General features: G+C 46.3%; 1 protein-coding gene across 1 annotated transcript; it reads right to left on the reverse strand.

Annotated features, from left to right (window-relative positions):
* Nucleotides 1-13,852: 13,852 nt before the first annotated feature.
* Nucleotides 13,853-19,415, reverse strand: LOC139239356 (probable G-protein coupled receptor 139). Its single transcript, XM_070868034.1, has 2 exons — nucleotides 19,340-19,415; nucleotides 13,853-14,754 (listed from the first exon to the last, which is right to left on the reverse strand). The coding sequence occupies exons 1-2, from the start codon at nucleotides 19,413-19,415 to the stop codon at nucleotides 13,853-13,855; spliced, it is 978 nt and encodes a 325-aa protein (XP_070724135.1).
* Nucleotides 19,416-22,992: the final 3,577 nt, after the last annotated feature.

Genomic DNA, 22,992 nt, shown 5'->3' on the forward strand with positions numbered 1-22,992 from the left:
CATTAATATAGATTTTAAATAGTTGAGTGCCCAGCACCGATCCCTGTGGCACCCCACTAGTTACCATTTGCCAACAGGAAAATGACCCATTTATCCCGACTTTCTGTTTTCTGTTAGTTAACCAATCCCCTATCCATGCAAATATGTTACCGCCAACCCTGGGAGCTCTTATTTTGTGCCGTACCTTTTATGTGATACCTTATCGAATGCCTTCTGGAAATCCAAATACAGCACATCCGCTGGTTCCCCCTTCTCCATCCTGCTCATTACATCCTCAAAGAACTCCACCAAATTTGTCACACATGATTTTCCTTTCATAAATCCATGCTTGACTGCATCATGCTTTTCCAAATGTCCTGCTCCTGCTTCCTTAATAATGGATTCCAGCAGTTTCCCAACGACAGACATTAGTCTAACGGGTCTATAGCTTCCTGCTTTCTGTCTTCCTTCTTTTTTCAATAGGGGCATTACATTTGCAGTTTTCCAATCCCCAGAATCCATGGAATTTTGGTAGATTACAACCAATGCATCCACTATCTCTGCAGCCACTTCTTTTAAGACCCTAGAATGCAGACCATCAGGTCCAGGGGACTTGTCCACCTTTAGTCCCATTATTTTACTGAGTACTTTTTCTTTAGTGATAGTGATTGTTTTAAGTTCCTCCGTGTCAATAGCCACTTGATTATTTATTATTGGGATGTTTTTAGAGTCTTCTACCGTGAAGATCGACACAAAATATTAGTTCAAAGTCTCTGCCGTTTCCCTGTTCCCCATTATTAATTCCCCAGTCACATCCTCTGTGGGACCAACATTTACTTTAGCCACCCTCTTCCTTTTTATATACCTGTAGAAGCTCTTATTATCTGTTATTATAGTTCTTGCTAGTTTGCTCTCATAATCCATCTTCTATCTCTTTATTCTTTTTTTAGTCATCCTTTGCTGGTTTTAATAAATTGCCCAATCCTCTGGCCTCCCACTAATCTTGGCAACATTGTGTGCCATTGCTTTCAACTTGATCCCATCCTTTACTTCCTGAGTTAGCCACGGATGGCTCTCCCTTCTCTTACAGTCTTTCCTTCTCACTGGAAACATTTTTGTTGAGAGTTATGAAATATCTCTTTAAATGACTGCCACTGCTCATCAGCCGTCTTACACTTTAATCTATTTTCCTAGCCCACTTTAGCTACCTCTGCCTTCATACCTTTGTAACCTTATTTCTGCTGCTTTTCAGGATTGTCTATTAGGCTGCACTGTATATTTCCTAGCTGCTCACTTGTCCAGCACCATCTTTCAGGAGGAGCTGGCACTGGGTAACCGCTTATCAACACATTCAATGAACAGCACTTGCACCTTTTCTCGACACCGAGATGGAACCTGACACACAGCGTTTGGGATATGTCATACTGCCGACTGAATCCATGCCTTATCATCATCTTCATCTTCATCATAGGCAGTCCCGCCAATCCAGGGTGACTTGCTTCCACGTCAAAATGTTCACAGGTCTTTCAATGAAGGGCCTAATATTCCGGATCGCGAACTAAATCCTGAAGGGTGGAAGATGTCGGTGCGTGGGTTTTTTTAATGTCGGGTGGCCGTTGCACACCAGCCACCACATGGGCTTGACAGAACTAGGTCTTGGTCCAGTGGTAAGTGTTAACCAGGACAACTGGAGACCAGCTCTGCTGCACGGACCTAGTGCACACACATATCGCACAGTGTGGGCTGGGCCCGTGCTGCCCCTGGGCCCTCGCCTCTTCTGGGCCCCGAACTCTCACCTCTCCTGGTCCTCGATCACATCGCTCCACGATCACTCACCGCTCCTTCGCCCCGACCTCGCCGCTCCTGCAGGACCTGCCCACGCTCCAATCACCGACCTGGATCTTGGTGATGTCCCACTTCGCTGCCGTTGCTCTCCTGCTCCAGCATGTGCAGCAGATGTCATCACTTCAAAATCATTGGAAAAAGATTGCTTGTTCATCGTGCCTTGTAGGATAAAGCACAGCCCCACAAGAGGGAGAGGATGACTATGGGAGTAGCACTGACCGAACTGCAAGTGTTCTCCACTCTTGAGGGAAGGAGCTCCAGAGACAGATGTGACTTGGAAGAGGAAGATGGAGATGAGAAAGCAGGAAGAATGGCCCCAGGCCAGGCTTTGCACAATGTGTCCAGCCTTTATTATTGATCCTATCTAATCATACTCTTACTGACATTGAAATTTCCAAGGAGCAGCAGTCTATGCCAGTGTTTTACAGAAGGCGGTGTGACACCATGCTGTGATGCAGGTCTCTTGATACATTTTTACGGCAGATTTTGCACAAGAAGCCGTGCAACTCTTATACCATCCTATCACTCAATCTCACAACACAGGCGCAATCACTGGGAATGTAACAAGTAAGTTTGAGGGCAGCACACTCTGAAACACAGCACAAGTGGGCAGTGTGTAGAGCTAGCAGGAAACGGGCTGGAGGGTCATCTTATCATCAACATTTAATCAGGGCCCAGCTTTCAGAAGAAGGATGAAAGGTCATCGATCTGAAACGACGGTTTCTCTCTCCACAAATGCTGCCTGACCTGCTGAGTGTTGCCAGCATTTTCTGCTTTTATTTTGAAAGAAGGATGATTTCTGAGCATGACAGATTGTTGATGACATTGTGTCCTGTGCCTTTATCCCACGGTAGTTACTGATTCCATAACTCGCATGTGTGCCGTTCTGATGCCCAAATAGAAACTCTGCAATTCACCTTTGGACACTTGCCTGCTCCAGGCACATCTGCAGCTGTGGGAAGGACCTGCAGTGAAGAGGAATGGACGAGCTGGCAGAAAGGTAGTGTGGCAGGCCACATAGTCCACATGGCCGACACGGGACTCCCAAAGCAAGCGCTCTACTCGCAATTTCTTCACGGCAAACAAGCCAAAGGTGGGCAGAGGAAACGTTACAAGGACACCCTCAAAGCCTCCCTGATAAAGTGCAACATCCCCACTGACACCTGGGAGTCCCTGGCCAAAGACCAGTCCACCCTAAGTGGAGGAAGTGCATCCGGGAGGGCGCTGAGCACCTCGAGTCTCGTTGCCGAGAGCATGCAGAAATCAAGCGCAGGCAGCGGAAGGAGCGTGCGGCAAACCAATCCCACCCACTCCTTCCCTCAACGACTATCTGTCCCACCTGTGACAGGGACTGTGGTTCCCGTATTGGACTGTTCAGCCACCTAAGGACTCATGTTTCGAGTGGAAGCAAGTCTTCCTCGATTGCGAGGGACTGCCTATGATGATGAGTGTGGCAGTGCAAATGCTGATGATGATGATTTATTGCATAGCATGGGGAAAATGCAGGAAAGGCTGGTGATGTGAACATTACATGGATGATTAAAATAAAGCCTTCTCTGTCAGTGCCTGCCGAATGGCCCTTGCAAACGCCAAAGCTGCTTATGCTGCTGTTTGTCCAGCTCCCAGTGACATCCTCCAGCTGCTGTTCAGAGGGCTCGTGCTCCGACTGCCGCCTTGTGGATATCTCTTTGAATTGTGAATTCATGGAGAATGCAACAGACCATGATTATCCTGCAAATGTGGGCTGGGCTCGACTGGATGATGTGTGTTGGCCTGTCAAGGTGTGAGAATCATTGCTTCACCATGGCTCTGGTGTGCGTGCTAATAGACCTGCTGGAGGCATACACTTCATTGGTGTAGAAATCCCGCTTTCTCCTTCCTGTGGGCGTTCGATAGATTTTAGAGAAAATAAATGCGCACCTATCCTGAAGCTGCTGCGCCCGCTCCACTTCCCGATCCGCAGGCCTCCTCTCCCTGCGCGTCACAGCGCGTGCTCATCGGGACGTGTGCAGGCCTGGAGCTGGAGTCACATGTCTCTGGGCAGCCAATCAGGTGCAGTATGTTCTCATTCATCGTAATAGGAGTTTCGGAAGTCCCAAACGATTATTACTATGAATGAGAAACCCTCCCAAACACACAAAACACGAATAAAACACAGAAAATAAACACTACATATGTAACATTCATTTAAATTAAAGCTATTAATGTCATAAAAAATATATATTTTCCCGATTTAAAAATTGTTTTTTAATTACGCCTTAAAATAAACTTATCGCAGTGGGAGGGTTTTTAACAATAAAGTGTGTTTTCATAACTTTATTTTAGTATGTTTTTGTGTGTTTTAAAGCACTTGGACCTGTAAAAGTAGCTATGCTTTTTCAAGCGCAAGAATTTTGGGGACATTTGCCGGGCAAGATATGCGTAAATCCCGCAACCTTACCCAAGAAATGTCCTCGCTCCCGATCTGGCTACGATCTGCCGAGCTCCAGCTTGACAGATCGGAAAAGCCGGTTTTCAGCGCATGCGCATTGTGTGCTGAAAACCAGCTTTTCCGATGCCTTCCCGGGTCCGTAGAAACTTGGCCCGGGCCCAGGGACGTGGGAATTTCTAGCCAAGAATATCTTTGCCCCATTGCATGTCCATGGATACAGCGACCAAAGAAGAGGCCGGTATCCCCAGGATCCAGCCGGTGACCTTAATGGGGCCACGGTGGATTGCTGTAAAATGAATGCTGTATTACTGCTGTTAGGGAAGTGAATGTTCCAGTGCCTGATCCTGTGCAGATAATAGCACATAAAGTGAACATGGATTTGCATCGAAGCTCTTGTCGTCCATGTGTGGGACACTCCCGTGTGCAGGAACATGTTGAACTACATGCGCCGGCCCTGGGAAACCAGGCATTGGAAAAAGCTCCCAGGGATTCCTCCTGTTCTCGTTGTATCCATGTGGAAAATAACGTGATGGCTTGCTCTTGTAAACAAAGCACCTGCTTTACATCTCAGTGCACCACAGACTGACTGATGTTCCCACTGGAAAGGACACCTTCCAAAAAGGTTCACAGCTGCTGTGCCCTCAGCAGAAGGCCCTCCTGGAAACATCGAAACATAGAAAATAGGAGCAGTAGTAGGCTATTCGGCCCATCGAGCCTGCACCGCCATTCAGTATGATCATGGCTGATCCTCTATCTCAACACCATATTCCCACTTTTTCCCCACAACCCTTGATGCCTTTTGTTTCTAGAAATCTATCTATCTCCCTCTTAAATATATTCAGTGACTTGGCCTCCACAGCTTTCTGTGGTAGAGAATTCCACAGGTTCACCACCCTCTGAGTGAAGACATTTCTCCTCATCTCGGTCCTAAATTTCCTCCATGTTGCACAACTGTCACTGCCTCCGTGGTGATTCAGCGTCTCTGACTATCAAGTCCAGACCATTTTGACGAGGTTGATATATTTGGTCGGCAGGGTAACACTGAGTAGGGAGTTTGTCTTGCAATAGTATTTCACTTCTCTGGAATCCATGGGATGAAATTCAGCCTCCTGAAAAGGCGCCTTACGGCAAGAAAGCGGCAGGCACGTGTCGGAGGGCAATGGCCGCCGATTCGGAGTGCAATGGCCGCCGCTAGCCAAATTCACCGGGGTGGTTTTTCCGCCGGTTCCCACTTCCGCCCCGCTGCTGTCGACCATCCTAAGTGTGTCATCAAAGGCCGCACTGCCGATCTCCCCTCAATCGATATTCAGCACAAAAAATCTTCGGACCGCCGAGCGGTGCCCCCCACAGCTTTTTCTGTGGGTGCACCTTGTTTTCAGTGTGTGGGACACGGCAGCACTGTGGCCATTCAAGGGGAGGGCGCACGACCGCAGCCGCCATTTTAGTTTTTTTTGCCGGCCAACTTCCAGAGCGGCCGGGCGATTATGTCCCTGGGTTCGGCCGGGCCGCCGACAGGCAGCCTGGCATCCCCCCAACCCACCCCCCTCCCTCTTGGGTGCCGGACCACTGGCCCGGCCAAAACCCTCCCTGGTGTCCCCGTGGACCGAACTAACAGCTTGGCGGAGCTCGCAGCGGCTCTCCCCTTTAAGTAAAGGCGGGAGACGCGGTGACGCACACACGTGTGATGACATCATCACCACTCCGCAATACCCGCCCTCCTGCATGGCTCAGAGACATGGACCATGTACAGCAGACACCTCAAGACACTGGAGAAATACAACCAAAGATGTCTCCGCAAGATACTGCAAATATCCTGAGAGGACAGACGCACCAACGTTAGCGTCCTCGACCAGGCCAACAACCCCAGCATCGAAGCACTGACCACACTCGATCAGCTCCGTTGGGTGGGACACATTGTTCGCATGCCTGACACGAGACTCCCAAAGCAAGCGCTCTACTCGGAACTCCTTCACGGCAAACGAGCCAAAGGTGGGCAGAGGAAACGTTACAGGGGACCACCCTCAAAGCCTCCCTGATAAAGTGCGACATCCCCACTGACACCTGGGAGTCCCTGGCCAAAGACCAGTCCGCCCTAAGTGGAGGAAGTGCATCCGGGAGGGTGCTGAGCACCTCGAGTCTCGTCGCCGAGAGCGTGCAGAGACCAAGCGCAGGCAGCGGAAGGAGCGTGCGGCAAACCAGTCCCATCCTCCCCTTCCCTCAACCACTGTCTGTCCCACCTGTGACAGGGACTGTGGTTCTCGTATCGGACTGTTCAGCTACCGAAGGACTCATTTTTAAGAGTGGAAGCAAGTCTTCCTCGATTCCGAGGGACTGCCTATGATGATGATGATGGTGATGATGACCTGGATGGGATAACCCCAAGAGGCGGGACACCAGAACAGCAGAAAGCCACTAAGCCCCAGGCCAGTTGGAAGCGAAGCCCCATCACCAGCCAATGGTACACACATGGGCTACTCAGACAGAAGCCTCGAAACATGGACAAACTTTATTGGGCCAGAAGAGGCAAACAAACTTGAGATATAAAAGCATGCCATGTGAACACAGCTCTCTCTCTCTGGCCTCGCTGCTTCACCCCGACAAGAATCCAACCCTCCGTATTGTGATGGAGAGACAAAACCAGGAGAGACACCTTTTCATCGGAAGAAGCAGCGAGTTAGCCAGTGAAATCGGTGAGCGTTTCTGCGCACACATCTTTTAAGATCGCAGCCACGGTGTGAGGCGGGTATCGTGCGTTCTCCCAACCAAATTCTTCGGGGGTTTACAGGGGAGGTGTTTTAGACGTGGGTACTTCGCGTTAGGGGCCTGTTTAGACGGGCCACACTGTGTATTGTACTGCATTTGTTTGTTTTACACACCAGGGTGTGTGTGGTTTTACTGGGTGCAGGTGTGTGTTTAGCTTTAATAAAGCATTGCCGGTTGAGACCGAGGTATTAGTCCGGGACTCGTTCATCTGTTCAGTACAGTAATCACTCCCAGCGCTAGAACTAGTGTAACATGGGAGTGCGTCAAAAGCACCCAGGGGAAACCACTTACAGCCTAGATGAACAGTCTTGGTTTTAAGATCTTCCTCGTTGTAAGAATTTGGCGAAAACAGACTTTTAGACTTTGCTTAGGATTGGGAATATAGCCTCAGAGTGACTTTGAATGGGATTATTTTAAAACTGATGCACTCTGACTATTACCCGATATCATGTGAAGCTCACAGCGGGGACACATGCCATGAACTATGCCCATTGACCTCGATCATGCATCATCATCATAGGCAGTCCCTCGGAATCGAGGAAGACTTGCTTCCACTCTTAACATGAGTCCTTAGGTGGCTGAACAGTCCAATACGGGAACCACAGTCCCTGTTACAGGCAGGAAAAACAGTCATTGAGGGAAGGGGTGGGTGGGACTGGTTTGCCGCACGCTCCTTCCGCTGCCTGCACTTGGTTTCTGCATGCTCTCGGCGATGAGACTCGAGGTGCTCAGTACCCTCCCGGATGCTCTTCCACCACTTAGGGTGGTCTTTGGCCAGGGACTCCCATGTGTCAGTGGGGATGTTGCACTTTATCAGCGAGGCTCTGAGGGTGTCCCTGTAACGTTTCCTCTGCCCACCTTTGGCTTGTTTGCCGTGAAGGAGTTCCGAATAGAGCCCTTGCTTTGGCAGTCTCGTGTCAGGCATGTGAACAATGTGGTCTGCCCAGCGGAGCTGATCAAGTGTGGTCAGTGCTTCAATGCTGGGGATGTTGGCCTGGCTGAGGACACTGATGTTGCTGCTTCTGTCCTCCCGGGAGATTTGTAGGATCTTGCGGAGACATCGTTGGTGGCATCTCTGCAGTAACTTGAGGTGTCTTCTGTACATGGTCCATTTCTCTGAGCCATACAGGAGGGCGGGTATTACTGCAGCCTGTAGACCATGAGCAGTTTTGAGGGTCCGGTCTTCGAATACTCTTTACCTCAGGCTGCTGAAGGCTGCACTGGTGCACTGGAGGCAGTGTTGGATCTGGTCATCGATGCCTCCGAGATAATGCAACATGTGGCTGGGATACTCTGACCGTGTCCTCTGATTGTTAGTATTCCATCTGACATTTGTTTGTAAGACACTGTGACACTGCCGTATAGCCACTGTACACACACCTGGAATATTGGCTGTGCCTTCTGACTGTTATCCATACCAGGTAGCACACTGGCCTGTACTCTGAATTATTGTTTACAATGTGAGCTGATCATTTGTAACACATCTTAGGCCAGGTTTTCAATGTAAGAACATATGAAACAGGAGCAGGAGTAGACCATACAACCCTGGAGCCTGCTCCATCATTCACTAAGATCATGGCTGATCTGCCCCAATTCCACTTTCCCGTCATATTAGAAACATAGAAACATAGAAATTTACAGCGCAGAAGGAGGCCATTTCGGCCCATCGCGTCCGTGCCGGCCGACAAAGAGCTGCACGGCCCTCAGTCAGCAGCCCTGAAGGTTATATATCATCATCATAGGCAGTCCCTCGGAATCGAGGAAGACTTGCTTCCACTCTTAGCATGAGTCCTTAGGTGGCTGTACAGTCCAATACGAGAACCACAGTTTCTGTCACAGGCGGGACAGATAGTCATTGAGGGAAAAGGTGAGCAGGGAACCTGGTTTGCCGCACGCTCCTTCCGCTGCCTGCGCTTGAATTCTGCACGCTCTCGGCGACGATACGCAAGGAGCTCAGTGCCCTCCCGAATGCACTTCCTCCACTTAGGGCGGTCTTTGGCCAGGGACTCCCAGGTGTCAGTGGGATGTCGCACTTTATCAGGGAGGCTTAGAGGGTGTCCTTGTAATGTTTCCTCTGCCCCCCTTTGGCTCGTTTGCCATGGACAAGTTCCGAGTAAAGCGCTTGCTTTGAGAGTCTCGTGTCTGGCATGCGAACGACGTGGCCTGCCCAGCGGAGCAGATCAAGTGTGGTCGGTGCTTCAATGCTGGGGATGCTGGACAAGGACGCCCATGTTTGTGTGTCTGTCCTCCCAGGGGATTTGCAGGATCTTGCGGAGACATCGCTGCTGGTACTTCTCCAGAGACTTGAGGTGTCTACTGTACATGGTCCACGTCGCTGAGCCATACAGGAAGGCGGGTATTACTACGGCCCTGTAGACCATGAGCTCGGTGAGAGTGTTGAGGGACTGGTCTTCAAACACTCCGCTCTGTGACATCCTTGACTCTGGCACCAGGGAGGAACAAAACCATTCGGGAGTCACGTCTGTGGCCGCAGAAATGCCTGTCTGTTCCCCTAACTATCCAATCCCCTATCCCCTATTACTAGGGCTTTGTTGTTCTTTGTCCCTCCTCCCTGTGCAGCTGAGCCACCCATGGTGCCTTGGAATTGTCTCTGGCTGCGCTCCCCAGAGGCCCCATCGTCCTTGCCGATACTCAGAAATGAATATTGGTTTGAAAGCGAGATGGACTCCTGGGGAGACTCCTGCACTAGCTGCCTAGCACACTTACTATCTCTGGTGATCACCCACTTGCCCTCCCCCTGCTCGCCTTTAAGCTGCGGGGTAACCACCTCCTGAAACATACTGCCCACGTAGTTCTCAGCCTCGTGGATGCACCTTATTGACCCCACCCGCTGCTGATATAAAACTGAGCTGAGGAGGAATTTCTTCTCAAAGGTTTGTAAATCTATGGAATTCTCTGCCCCAGAGAGCTGTGAAGGCTGGGCCATTCAATCTATTTAAGGTGTAGATAGATAGATTTTTGAATGATAAGGGAGGTAAGCACCAAACGCGGACTAAATTCGAGCCGACAACCTTTGAATGTTCCTATAGAATCAAATGATATAGATGTGTAAGGCACTACCCATTGTGCCATAGAGCCGGCACGGGCCCTCACAGTTCAGCGGTTTTAATGTAGGAAACATATACATATAACCCGTGAGTTTACATATCTTCCCGATTGTGCCCAATGTCTTGTCCCTGCATTGAATTCCAGTCTTTTCCTGGCAACTTTTTCTTCACATCACAGTTACTGGTTTATGAATGGAAATGACCCATTTCTCCTCTAAACAAGTCATACGAAAGAGCTGCTGTAAAACTCAGCTGCTATTGCAACATTTCGGCCAGAGGCACCTCAGGGCTTACATGGAACCGCTAAATGTAGATACATTTCAGGGACACACCAATTCTACCTTCTACTGCGCTAGAAATGTCACACTCATAGTCTAAAGCTGCTCCAGGTGAGTCTCAAACACATAACATCAGCAGCTCCGGACCCTGTCATATAAGGACCGTGCGCTAACTGATCCCACCACTGGAGCCGCTCGATGTGTGTTGTGACACATCAATGCTCCCATCATAAAGCTGCTTTTTCCTCCTGTTTTATAAACAAGCAGATGTAGAATAATCCAATTCAGTACAGGAGACCATTTCTCCCATCGTGCCAGTGTCGGCTCCTTGCAAGATGTTACAAATTACTCACTCGCCACTGAGTGTGCACTGTAGGCCTGTTGATGTTTGTAATTATTATTAGTTATATTTCCTGTAATTATAATACAGGAAAAATATATTCGCCTTGGATTGAGTGCAGTGTAGTTTCAGTAGAATGACACCCGGACTCCAACGTGAGGTTGCACAAATTAGGGTTTTATTCCATTGAAATTATAAGCGTATGGTGTGATTTGATCGAAGATTCCAAGATATTAAGGGAAAATGAAAGTGCAAGCAGTGAAACTTTTTTTCTGCGGGTTGCGGTGTCTCGGTCTAGTTGGCACGGTCTAAAAATTAGCGCCAAGAGTGAAATTCGGACCCCGTTCTACTCACAAAGGGTGATGGAAGTGTGAAATTCTCTTGTGCACCCAGCACTTAATGCTGGATCAATTGTTAATGTTCAGCCTGAGATTGATAGATTTGTGTTAATCAATGGTGGGATATGGAACAAAGGCGGCTAGATGGAGTTAGGTCACAGATCAGCCATGATCTCATTGAATGGCAGAACAGGCCTCGATGGGCTGAATGGTCGACTCCTGTTCTTATGTTCCTGTGTTCCTTTCCCTTCATTTGTGCAGTCGTACACATTTAGAGAATAGGCAGGTGTGAATGAATTACAGGGAAACATACAGAAATTACCTTCAGGTTTGCCACTGAGCCTCAAAAAAGCGCAAATCGCAGCATTCATTCACTGATTGAGAAGCAAGGCACAGACGGAGAATCCGCGATGAACACGGCCAGGGGGACATGCAATACCCTCAGAGATGAAAGTGAAGTTATCAGAGATTGCAGCTTCAAATCCCGCGGCTGAAGTTCGACACATTGTGTAACACATTTAGCTACATGCACCGGATCTGTTTTACAACCGATACTTATTAACGGAGAGTTCTCAATCCATCTGGTATCTCTTCATCCAAAGGTGGGAGCTCCTCTTCCAGTGAGGTTTACTGACAAAAGATGATCGTACAATTTCCACCTTTTCGAATGCTCATTCCGTGAAAGAACGAAGCCAAACAAAAGGAGGGAGTTACATGGAATTAACAATCAGAAATCTATGGCTCAGAGTCGAAAGCTCGATTTGACCTCCACACCCACAGCCTTTTGTGGGAGAGAGCTCTGTGAAAGGGAAATTTTCTTTGACAAATTTGTTCGAGTTTTTTGAAGATGTAACTTGCAAAATAGACCAGCATGGATTGAGGATTGGTCACCGGTCAGAAAACAGAGAGAAGGAGTAAATGCGTCGGTTTCAGTTTGGCAGTTTGTGCCCAGTGGGCTATCGCAAGGATCGGAGCTTGGGCCTCAGTTATTCAGGATATACAATCAATGATTTGGTTCATGCGACCAAATGTAATCTATCCACGTTTGTTTAAGATACAAAACTAGGTATTCGCTCGATTTTAGAATATGAGAGGCGACCTCATTGATTTTTTTTGCAAGATTCTTACAGGTCCTGAAATGGTTGGTGCAGGTAGGATGTTTCCTCTGGCTGGGAAATTTGGAACAGCGATCACAGTCTCGGATTAAAGGGCCGGACATTTAGCACTGAGATGAGGAGAAATGTCTTCATTGAGATGGTTGAGGATCCCAGGAATTCTCTACACCAGAGGGCAGTGGAGGCTCAGTCGTTGAGCAGATTCAAGGTGGAAATCGATAGATTTTTTGATATTAAGTGAATCAAAGAACATAGGGATAGTGCGGGCAGGTGGAATTGAAGTAGAGGATCAGCCAATGTCTTGTGGAATGGTGGAGGAAGCTCCATGGAACAACAGGCGTATACCTGCTCCTATTTCTTATGTTCTTATATTCCAGATCTCCATTACTCTCCTATCAAAATGTGCTCCCCGATTTCGCTCTTAAATGGCCTACCTCTAATGTTAAGACCATGTCCCCTTGTTCATGATCCCCCCAGCCGAGCAACTAGTTTCTCTGTATCTACGCTATCGAATCATTTCTACGTTTTAAACACCTTTATCAAATCATCCCTCAATTTGCTTCTTAATACATAACTAATTATCGAGAAGTGAAACATTATTTGTAGAAAGGATTGTGAGTCTGTGGAGTGCACATGTCCAGAGAATCAGATTTAATACCAGGATTAAATCTAAAGAATTAGGACAATGCAATAGAACAGTGTAGCGATTTGGATAAAAATACGCAGAATGACAGGAAGGAACAGCAAGCTTAATGGTAGCAGTGCAGGAGAGAATAAGGTACAAGTAGGAAATAATGGCAACAAAACTAAAGTAAAGGCTCTCTGTATGAATGCATGTTGCATTCGTAATAGGAGTAGGACAAAGGCCACCGAACAGTAGCTGTACTGCTGGACAGAATTTTAATCAATAAATAGGAGGAGCGTGTAGCAAAGGTAATACAATAATCGTGGGAGAATTCTAACATATCTAACTCCCTCTTGAATATATCCAATGAACTGGCATCAACAACTCTCTGCGATAGAGAATACCACAGGTTAACAGCTCTCTGAGTGAAGAAGTTGTTCCGTCCTAAATGGCCTACCCCTTATCCTTACACTGTGTCCCTTGGTTCTGGACTTCCCCAACATCGGGAACATTCTTCCTGCATCTAACCTGCCCAGTCCCATCAGAATTTTTTAATGTTTCGATGAGATCCCCTCTCATTTTTCTAAATTCCAGTGAGTATAAGCCGAGCCGATCCATTCTTTCCTCATATGTCAGTCCTGCCATCCTGGGAATCAGTCTAGTGAACCTTCGCTGCACTCCCTCAATAGCAAGCACGTCCTTCCTCAGATTAGGAGACCAAAACTGCACACAATACACAATACTCAAGATGTGGTCTCACCAAGGCCCTGTACAACTGCAGCAGACTGTAATACAGACTGTCTCCCCCAACCCCACATAGGCTGTGGGAAAAACTGTCTCCCCTTCAACCCCCATTCAGACTGTGGGACAATCTGTCTCCCCCACCCCCACACAGACTGTAGGAAAACCTGTCCCCTGTCTCGCCACAATGTTTAGACAAAATATTTGTGTTGTTTTATAGAGGTCCGCAATGTTTTTCTCGCACAGGAGTAAGGCTGAGTAGCAACAGTTTGAGATCCATGAGCTTTCGGGCTAGAATGAGTTCCGATGACACAAGTGTTCAGATGTTTCTATTTTTTAATTAATTTAACAATTACATTGAGTGGGTATTGCGTCGTTTTCTTCAGCTCCTCTCTGAATTTCGCCTGAGTAATGACATAGATACATGTGTTTGTGCAGGAACTGAGAAGCTGTAGCATGACTCCAGTCCTTTCAGCGATGTATAGAGGGTCGTGCGTGGAATAATCATAAGTGTTTGTAATTCGCTGATATGTGTAAAACATAATTTCAGTCAGCCACAACAGTATGAAAGTGCCGGATATACTGAAGAGTAAAACGATGGATTTCCTCCGGTTCTCCATCTCTGGATCCTGCTGATGTTCTCCATTGCTGTGATCGCGGAGTCCCCTGCGGACTCTGCTGGCCACTAAAATGTGCCTGGCTGTGAGGACATTGAACAGCAAAACAAAACCGAAAGGGAGGCACGGGGTTACAATATAAAACGTTAATTCAAATGCTGCCCACGCGGGGGAGATATAAAAGATGGGTTTTCTCGTGCAACCCCAAGGCACAGTTCCAATGATAAGCTGCGGTTGATATGTAAAGTACCAGGGTACAGATTTGAAACAGCCCAGCACACACACTGTTCCTATAACCACAGCTGCCGTTCTCTCGCTGCAATAACTCGTTCTCAGCTTCTGACAGCAAATGGCCACAAATCGATCGACGGTGAAAGCAACTGTGAGCCAGACAGAAATCACGGTTGTTGCAAAAACCAACACAATATTCAGAGAACAGACGTAATGAATGGAGAGGACAGAACGTGGGAAGAAAAGGTCTGCTAATCGCCACATCAGCACCTCGGTGACGAGGACCAGGAGATCTGCCGCTGCCATGGAAACCATATATCGGCTGATACATTTGGAGAGGCCGCACTTTCCTCGAGAAAGGACGAAAATCGCCATCACATTAACTGCAAGAAAACGACATCATCAGATTAGTGGGATGGTGTGCGGAATTAAGAGCACAGTTCTTCCATCGAATAGAGAAAACTGACTCCTTTATGGCACAGGTCCTTTCACAACTCCTGACAATGAGATCTCCAGCACATTTCTGCCGATCTGACCAGAATCCCCGACCCGGCCATTAAAGGGAGACTGAGATGCTTATCCCGACAGTGAAAGGTGCGATCCCAATAGGGAATGAGGAGGGGGAAAGGGCCAATGCAGACTGGGCTAGAGCTGTGACGACTGCAGACAGGAGGGGCTGAGAGAATCAATAGGCAGAGGCGTGTGAGGTCCAATCCAGACAAAGGAAGGGCCAAAGATTGCTGCAGTCAGATGAGGGGGACATCCAATCCAGGTACGGGGAGGGTGAGGGACGAATGGAGACAGAGGAGGGTAGATTCAATGCAGACCTGTCTAGTTTGGCGGTGACTAATACAAATAGTGTAAGGCTGGGGGTCCAAATCAAACCAGGGAAGTGTGCCAGACAAATAGAGATAGAGGAGGGTGGGGGTACCATGCAGCTCCTGGAAGAAAGTGGACCAATGCAGTCAGTGGAGCTTTGGGGCTATTGCAGACAGTAAGGGCTAGGGGTCCAATGCCTAAAATAAAGTGGCCGGTCCAATGCAAACAGTGAAGAGAGAGGTTCCAATTCAAGCAGCGAAGTTTGAGGGTCCAATGCAAACAGTGAAGGGTGAGGGTCCAATGGAGTGAGTGAAGGGTGAGGGTCAAATGCATACACTGAATGTTGAGGGTCCAATGCATACACTGAATGTTGAGGGTCCAATGCATACACTGAATGTTGAGCGTCCAATGGAGACAGTGTATGTTGAGAGTCCAATGGATACAGTAGATGTTGAGGGTCCAATGCCGACAGTGGATGGTGAGGGTCCAACAGAATCAGCTCAATCATTGAAGCAATCAGTAATGCAAAACTCAGCTCACACACGGAGCTGAGGAAAGTTCAGCCAAGACTCAGCGCCCTCCCAGGCTCGGTCTTGTGCTTGGTTTTATTATTGAAAATCAATTTTGCATCAACAAAAATAACATTGATATAATGGCATATCATTTAATTTCAAACCGGTCTGCAGACATAATGTGCTTCTATTCCAAGTATAAAGACCTAGAGAGCAGTTACTCCGAGGACTACCGAGCAATGGTAGAAATTGATCGCTGGCTGCAATAGTTAAACTGCTGGTCAATGAATAATGAGGAACTCTATCAAAGGTTGTAAAGTGCACTGTCATGTAGCTACTGAAATTAATTTGTTGCGTGCAGAACAGTTATTGATGCGTAGTACAATACAAAACAGCCCAAAAAAAAGCCTGCAGCACAGATGTGGAAACTTACTCTGGATCAGTGCTCAGTCTGGGCAGGAGAATATAACCTGGTCCACAGAGAATCAATACATGTCGAATACCGTTCCTTTCCTGAAGTTCCAGGGACTATAATCGGCTAACACTGCTCCTATCATGGAGATTAACGAGGCAGTAATCTGTGAACACCACTCATTTAATACTCGCTTGGAGAAGCATACGCGAGGAAGAGACTGTCATTGACAATTCGTTAAATGCAAATTCTCTCTGACTAACCTGATTCAGTTATTTGATGAAGTGGCAGAGAGCAGAGACAGAAATCCGCGAATGCTCACTTATCCTATAGTTCCATAGACAATAATCTGCTCAGAAAGCTCCTGTCCTGCAAATTTGGAGTCAATTATCAGTTTGACATTTATCCTATCTTCTTGATCCAGAGACAGTAATTACAGCCTTGGCCCAAACATGAACAAAAGAGCTATATTCCAGAGGTATGGTGCGAGTGAGTGTCCTTGACATCAAAGCAGCATTTGACCAAGGAACCCAAGTAAAACTTAAGGCGCTGGAAATTAGTGTGGAAACTGTCCGCTGGCTGGAGTCAACCGAGCACAAAGAAAGATGGTCGCGATTGTTGGAGGTCCATCATCACACTCCCAGGACAACGCAGCAGGAGTTCCTCGGGGCAGTGTCCAAGGCCCTACCATCTTCAGCTGCTTCATCAATGAGCCTCCCTCCATCATAAGGTCAGAAGCGGGGAAGTTTGCTGATGACTGTACAGTGTTCAGTTCCATTTCCAACACCTCAGCCCATGTCCGTATGCACCAAGACCTGGGCGACATTCAGCCTAGGGCTGTAAAGTGGCAAATGACATTTGTGTCACAGAAGTGCCAGGCAATACCTATCTCCAACAAGAGAAAGGATAGCCAACACTCCTTGACTGTCAGCGTCATTACCATCACTGAATTAATCACCATCAACATCCAGCGAGGTCTCTGTTGACCAGAAACTTAACTGGACCAGCTACATACCGACTGTGGGCACAGGAACAGTCAACATTCAAGGAGCTCAGCACTATCCAGGACAAAGCTTGAATGCCTCATGGGCCACTTCCTTAAACATTTAGTCCCTCCACCTCCGGCTCACCGTGGCTGCTGTCTGTACCACCGACAAGCTGCACTAAACACTGCACAAAGGCTTCTTCGAGAGCACCTCCCAAACCTGCGACCTCTGCCAAATGGAAAGACAAGGAAAGCAGGTGCATGGAAAAACCGCTCCAAACACACAACATCCTGACTTGTATATATTGCCATTGTTCATTTTCGCTGGGTCAAAATCGTGGATCTCCCATGGTAAAAGCACTGTGGAACTTTGTTCCCCACACAGTATCTGGGACTTCGAAACGACGGCTCACCACCACCTTCTCAAAAGAAATTAGGAATGGGAAATAAATCCGGCCTCGTCAACGACACCCACAACCCATGATCGAAAAATAACTCTGCTCACACTGCTCTCCTATTCTGGAAAAGCAGGGACACTAATCAGCTCATACTGTTCCTATCCTGGAGATTAAGATTCAATAATCAACTAACATTGTTCCCAGACTGGAAATCCAGAAACAATAATCCACTGTCACTGGTCCTATCCTGGAGATACAGAGACAATAATCCACTGTCACTGGTCCTATCCTGGAGTTACAGAGACAATAATCCACTGTCACTGGTTCTATCCTGGAGATACAGAAACAATAATCCACTGACACTGGTCCTATCCTGGAGATACAGAGACAATAATCCACTGACACTGGTCCTATTCTGGAGATACAGAGACAATAATCCACTGGCACTGGTCCTATCCTGGAGTTACAGAGACAATAATCCACTGACACTGGTCCTATCCTGGAGATACAGAGACAATAATCCACTGACATTGGTCCTATCCTGGAGTTACAGAGACAATAATCCACTGTCACTGGTCCTATCCTGGAGATACAGAGACAATAATCGACTGTCACTGGTCCTATCCTGGAGATACAGAAACAATAATCCACTGACACTGATCCTATCCTGGAGATACAGACATAATAATCCACTGTCACTGGTCCTATCCTGGAAATACAGAGACAATAATCCACTGTCACTGGTCCTATCCTGGAGATACAGAGACAATAATCCACTGTCACTGGTCCTATCCTGGAGATACAGAGACAATAATCCACTGACACTGGTCCTATCCTGGAGTTACAGAGACAATAATCCACTGACACTGGTCCTATCCTGGAGATACAGAAACAATAATCCACTGTCACTGCTCCTATCCTGGAGTTACAGAGACAGTTATCAATAAAGTTTCAATTATGAAATTGGCTGAAATAAATAATGAAATGCTACACTTCGTTCATTAAATGATTGGGCTGGATTTCGCTCTCAGTGGCGAATGTTACTCTTGTATTTGCCCAGGAATTGTCTTTATGGTTTTCCATTGGAATTGGCTGTACATTAGAAAGCCGAAAGCGCAGCTCCCTCAACAAAGTATCTTGGAACTGCATGAGTAGGTCAAGCAACTTTGCATCCAGGTCACAAATCAGACTGAAGAATCGTTCCGGGGCAGAGCAGAATCTGAACCTGGATGTGTCAGTTAGATTATTGAATTCAATGTCAATACAGAAAGTGAAATAAAGTGAGGGAAATAAAGATTGGATTAAGAGTGAGACTAAAGAGGTAAAAATAAAAAGTAAAGCAAATTAATACTTTATTAATCTATTTATATCTGCAATATTAATTCAAATCTGAAGGAACGTGAGTCCACACTTCTAAAAGCTAATTTTCTGGGTGGAATTGTGTTTTGCTTAATTAAGGCTAAAAACGCATTAAAAGAGTATTTGCACTAGAATGGACACGCCCAAAACTTTTCTGGCGAGTTTAATACGCATGTAAGTACAGCAACTTGATGCCATTAAGAAATCAGTTGCTGAAGAAGTCGTGACGCTTTCGGGAGGAACATCGCATCTCGCAAAGTAGCTTCCGGAATTCTGCGTATAACTGCGCATGTGCTATAGACAGAAGTTGCAGTCCAATTTCTACGTAACTAGCGGCGATTGCTGTTTCTGAAGAAAAACCAGCAGTCAATTAAGAAGCGCCTGTATGAGAAACCACAGAAAGAAAGTTTGCTCCATCAACAAGCAATTACCATGAGCAGCATACCGATCAAGGCCATTAATTAGTAATTAGCTACAACCTACCGACAACTCCAAAAGCAGCAAGAATTGGATAGTAAATGCTTTCTATAAGGCGAACTGGAATAAAATCTTGACCCATTTTCTGTTCCAATCGACAATGTGTTCTGGTTTGAAGCAGGAACTCTCACTGCCGCATTCACTGTGAAGTTACATTGAGAGCAGCCCCAATTTATACAGAGAGATACCTCCGCTGAGACACTGCTCATTAGTATCAGCCACGAAGCGCAGCGATTGAAGGCAACAACTGCTCCCGTGAGATATATTGTGCAACAGAAAAGATTGAACATATTACAGCCAGACACTCCTACTTGTTGTTAAATTGCAATCACTTAAATAATCACATTCTAGAAATGACTTTTGATGTTAAAACTCAACGCTTCACACGGGATCAGGACATATTCCAAGGCTGGCATTAAATAAGATCATAAGAAATAGGAGCAGGAGAAGGCCATACGGCCCCTCGAGCCTGCTCCACCATTCAATACGAACATGGCTGATCCGATCATGGACTCAGTTCCACTTCCCTGCACACTCTCCACAATCCATTATTCCCCTATTATTGAAGAAACTGTTTATTTCTATCTTAAATTTATTCAATGTCCCAGCTTCCAATGCTCTCTGAGGCAGCGAATTCCACAGATCCACAATCCTCTGATACGAAATTTTCCTCATCTCAGTTTTAAATGGGCGGCCCCTTATTCTAAGTTCATGTCCCTAGTTCTAATCTCCCCCTTCAGTGGAAACATCCTCTCTGCATCCGCCCTGTCAAGCCCCCTCATAATCTTACACGTTTCTGAATTCCAATGAGTAGAGGCCCAATCTACTCAACCTTTCCTCATAAGTCAAGCCTCTTATCTATGCATTCAACCTAGTTAATCTTCTCTGAACTGTCTCCAAAGCAAGTATATTCTTTCATAAATATGGCAATCAAAACTGCATGCAGTGTTCCAGTTGTGGCCTCACCAATGCCCTGTATAACTGTAGCAAGACTTCGCTGCTTTTATACTACATCCCCTTTGCAATAAAGGCCAAGATTCCATTGGCCTTCCTGATCACTTGCTGTACCTGCAAACTAAACTTTTGTGTTTCATGCACAAGTACCCCCAGGTACCGCTGCAATGCGGCACTTTGTAATCTTTCTCCACTTAAATAAGTTTTTCTGCCAAAGTTCATGGCCACACATTTTCTAACATAATACTCCATCTGCTTAATTTTTGCCCACTCACTTAACCTGTCTGTGTCCTTTTGCAGATTTGTTTTCCTTGCATCTTTGTATCATCTGCAAATTTTGCTATGTTACACTCAGTTCCTTCTTCCAACTCGTTTATATAAATTGTAAATAGCTGGGCTCCCAGCACTGAGCTCCCAGCTGTGGCACCCCACTAGTTACTGATTGTCAACCGGAGAATGAACCACTTATCCCGACTCCCTGTTTTCTGTTCGTTAGCCAATCCTCTATCCATGCTAATATATTACCCCCAACCCCGTGAACCTTTATCTTGTGCAGTAACCTTTTGTGTGGCACCTTGTCAAATTCCTTCTGAAGATACAAATACACCATATCCACTGGTTCCACTTTATCCACCCTGCCTTACATTTGCAGTTTTCCAATCTGCTGGGATATCCCCAGATTCGAGGGAATTTTGGTAAATTACTACCAATGCATCCACAATCCCTGCTGACACTTCGCCTAAGACACTAGGATGCAAGCCATCAGGTCCATAGGATTTATCTGCCTTTAATCCCATTATCTTACTGAGTACCACCTTCTTAGTGATTATGATTGTGTTAAGTTCCTACCCCCCTCCCCATAGCCCCTTGACAATCAACTGTTAGAATATTGTTAGTGGCCTCTACCATAAAGAGTGACATAAAATATTTGTTCAGTGTTTCTGCCATCTCCATGATCCCCATTACTAATTCCCCGGTCTCATTCTCTAAGGGACCAACATTTACTTTAGCCACACTTTCCTTGTTATATACCTATAAAAACTTTCGCTATCTTTTTTTATATTTCGTGCTAGTTTACTTTCGTAGACTATCTTCCTTTTCTTAATCATTATGTTAGTCATTCTTTCCTGGCTTTTAAACAATTACCAATCTTCTGTCCTCCCACTAGTTTTGGCCACTTTGTCTACCTTTGTTTTTAATTGGATACCCTCCTTTATTTCTTTAGTTAGCCACGGATGTCTATCTTTTCTTACACTCTTTCCTCCTCACTGGAATAAATTTTCTTGAGAGTTGTGAAATATCTCCTTAATGGTATACGACTGTTCATCAATCGTCCTAAACTTTACTCTTTTTCCCAGTCCCCTTCCCCAACTCTGCCTTCATACATTCATAGTTTCCTTTATTTAAGCTTGGTATGCTGGTTATAGATACAATTTTCTCACCCTCCATCTGAATTTGAAATTCAACCATGCTATGATCACTCATTCCAAGTGGATCCTTTACTAGGAGATTGTTTATTAATCTTGTCTCATTACACATGACCAGATCTAAGAGATGTGTTTTATATGCATTAAGACTTCTTTCAATACAGACAGGGAGGTCTCCCCAGTAATATCTCACAAAGTAATTAAATGATGTACCCAGGCAGGTAACGGGCTTCATTTGAAAGTTTTTATAGGTAACTTGAAGTGCCTGGAAATAATTAAGAGTGGTTTCTGCTTGAGTAGAGATGTGCTCTGTAAATCTGGCCACCTTGCTAATGTGTCGTTTCAGAGCCTCAGTATTTACAGAGCTGCACCAAGATTACAAATTTAGGCGTTGGCCAGAGAATTCTTTCTGTGTGGCCACTTTTTGCAATATTTTAACACATGTGTAGGTAACAGTTATAAAAAATTGTCCAAGATTTGAATGAGGGGGTAACACACACAGTGCGAACTATTTCAATGGGGATGGGGACAAGGCGGGGTCTCCATACAATGTGTATACTGGTAATAGGGGTGGTGCAGCGTAGGTGCCTACACAGTGTGTGCACCGATAGTAGGGCTGGGCAAGGAGTCGGTGTATCCACAAATTGAGTACTCAGGCAATGGGTTGGTTAAAGACATTGAAGAACTAACACAGACAGGAGTGAGTTTGAAAAGTTTAACTAAGGTCCACACATTAATCTTCTCTTTTGTAGAAGTCATTATATTTTCTTTAATATTGATCCAGGTCATTAGAAAGAATAAGAAGGAAGCTTGTAGCACTTATTTCCTGTCGGGTCTTGGCATAAGGCATTTTTGCTTCCCACGCGATTTACCTGTGATTGCTGGTAAAGCCTCTTTGTCCCATTGCAGGATGATTCTAATGTGGGATAATGCGAGGGTGCGGGAAGGTTGCGGGTATTTAACATAAGAACATAAGAAGAAATAGGAGCAGGAGAAAGCCATATGGCCCCTCGAGCCTACTCCGCCATTTAATACGATAATGGCTGATCTGACCATGGACTCAGGTCTACTTTCCTGCCCGCTCCCCATAACCCCTTATTCCCTTATCGGTTAAGAAACGGTCTATCGCAGCCTTAAATTTATTCAATGTCCAAGCTTCCATAGCTCTCTGAGGCAGCAAATTCCACAGATTTACAACCCTCTGAGAAAATACATTTCTCCTCATCTCAGTTTTAATTGGGCGGCCCTTTATTCTAAGATTATGCCCCCTAGTTCTAG

This window comes from Pristiophorus japonicus, chromosome 27 (genome assembly GCF_044704955.1).
Source record: "Pristiophorus japonicus isolate sPriJap1 chromosome 27, sPriJap1.hap1, whole genome shotgun sequence".
NCBI classification, from domain to species: domain Eukaryota; kingdom Metazoa; phylum Chordata; class Chondrichthyes; family Pristiophoridae; genus Pristiophorus; species Pristiophorus japonicus.

Bases quoted from the DNA above. Each gene is read 5' to 3' on its own strand.
- LOC139239356 (XM_070868034.1), bottom strand. From the start codon at position 19,415: ATGGGTCAAGATTTTATTCCAGTTCGCCTTATAGAAAGCATTTACTAT. The intron at 14,755-19,339 runs GTAGGTTGTAGC...GTTTTCTTGCAG, and splicing joins TGCTGCTTTTGGAGTTGTCG to TTAATGTGATGGCGATTTTC.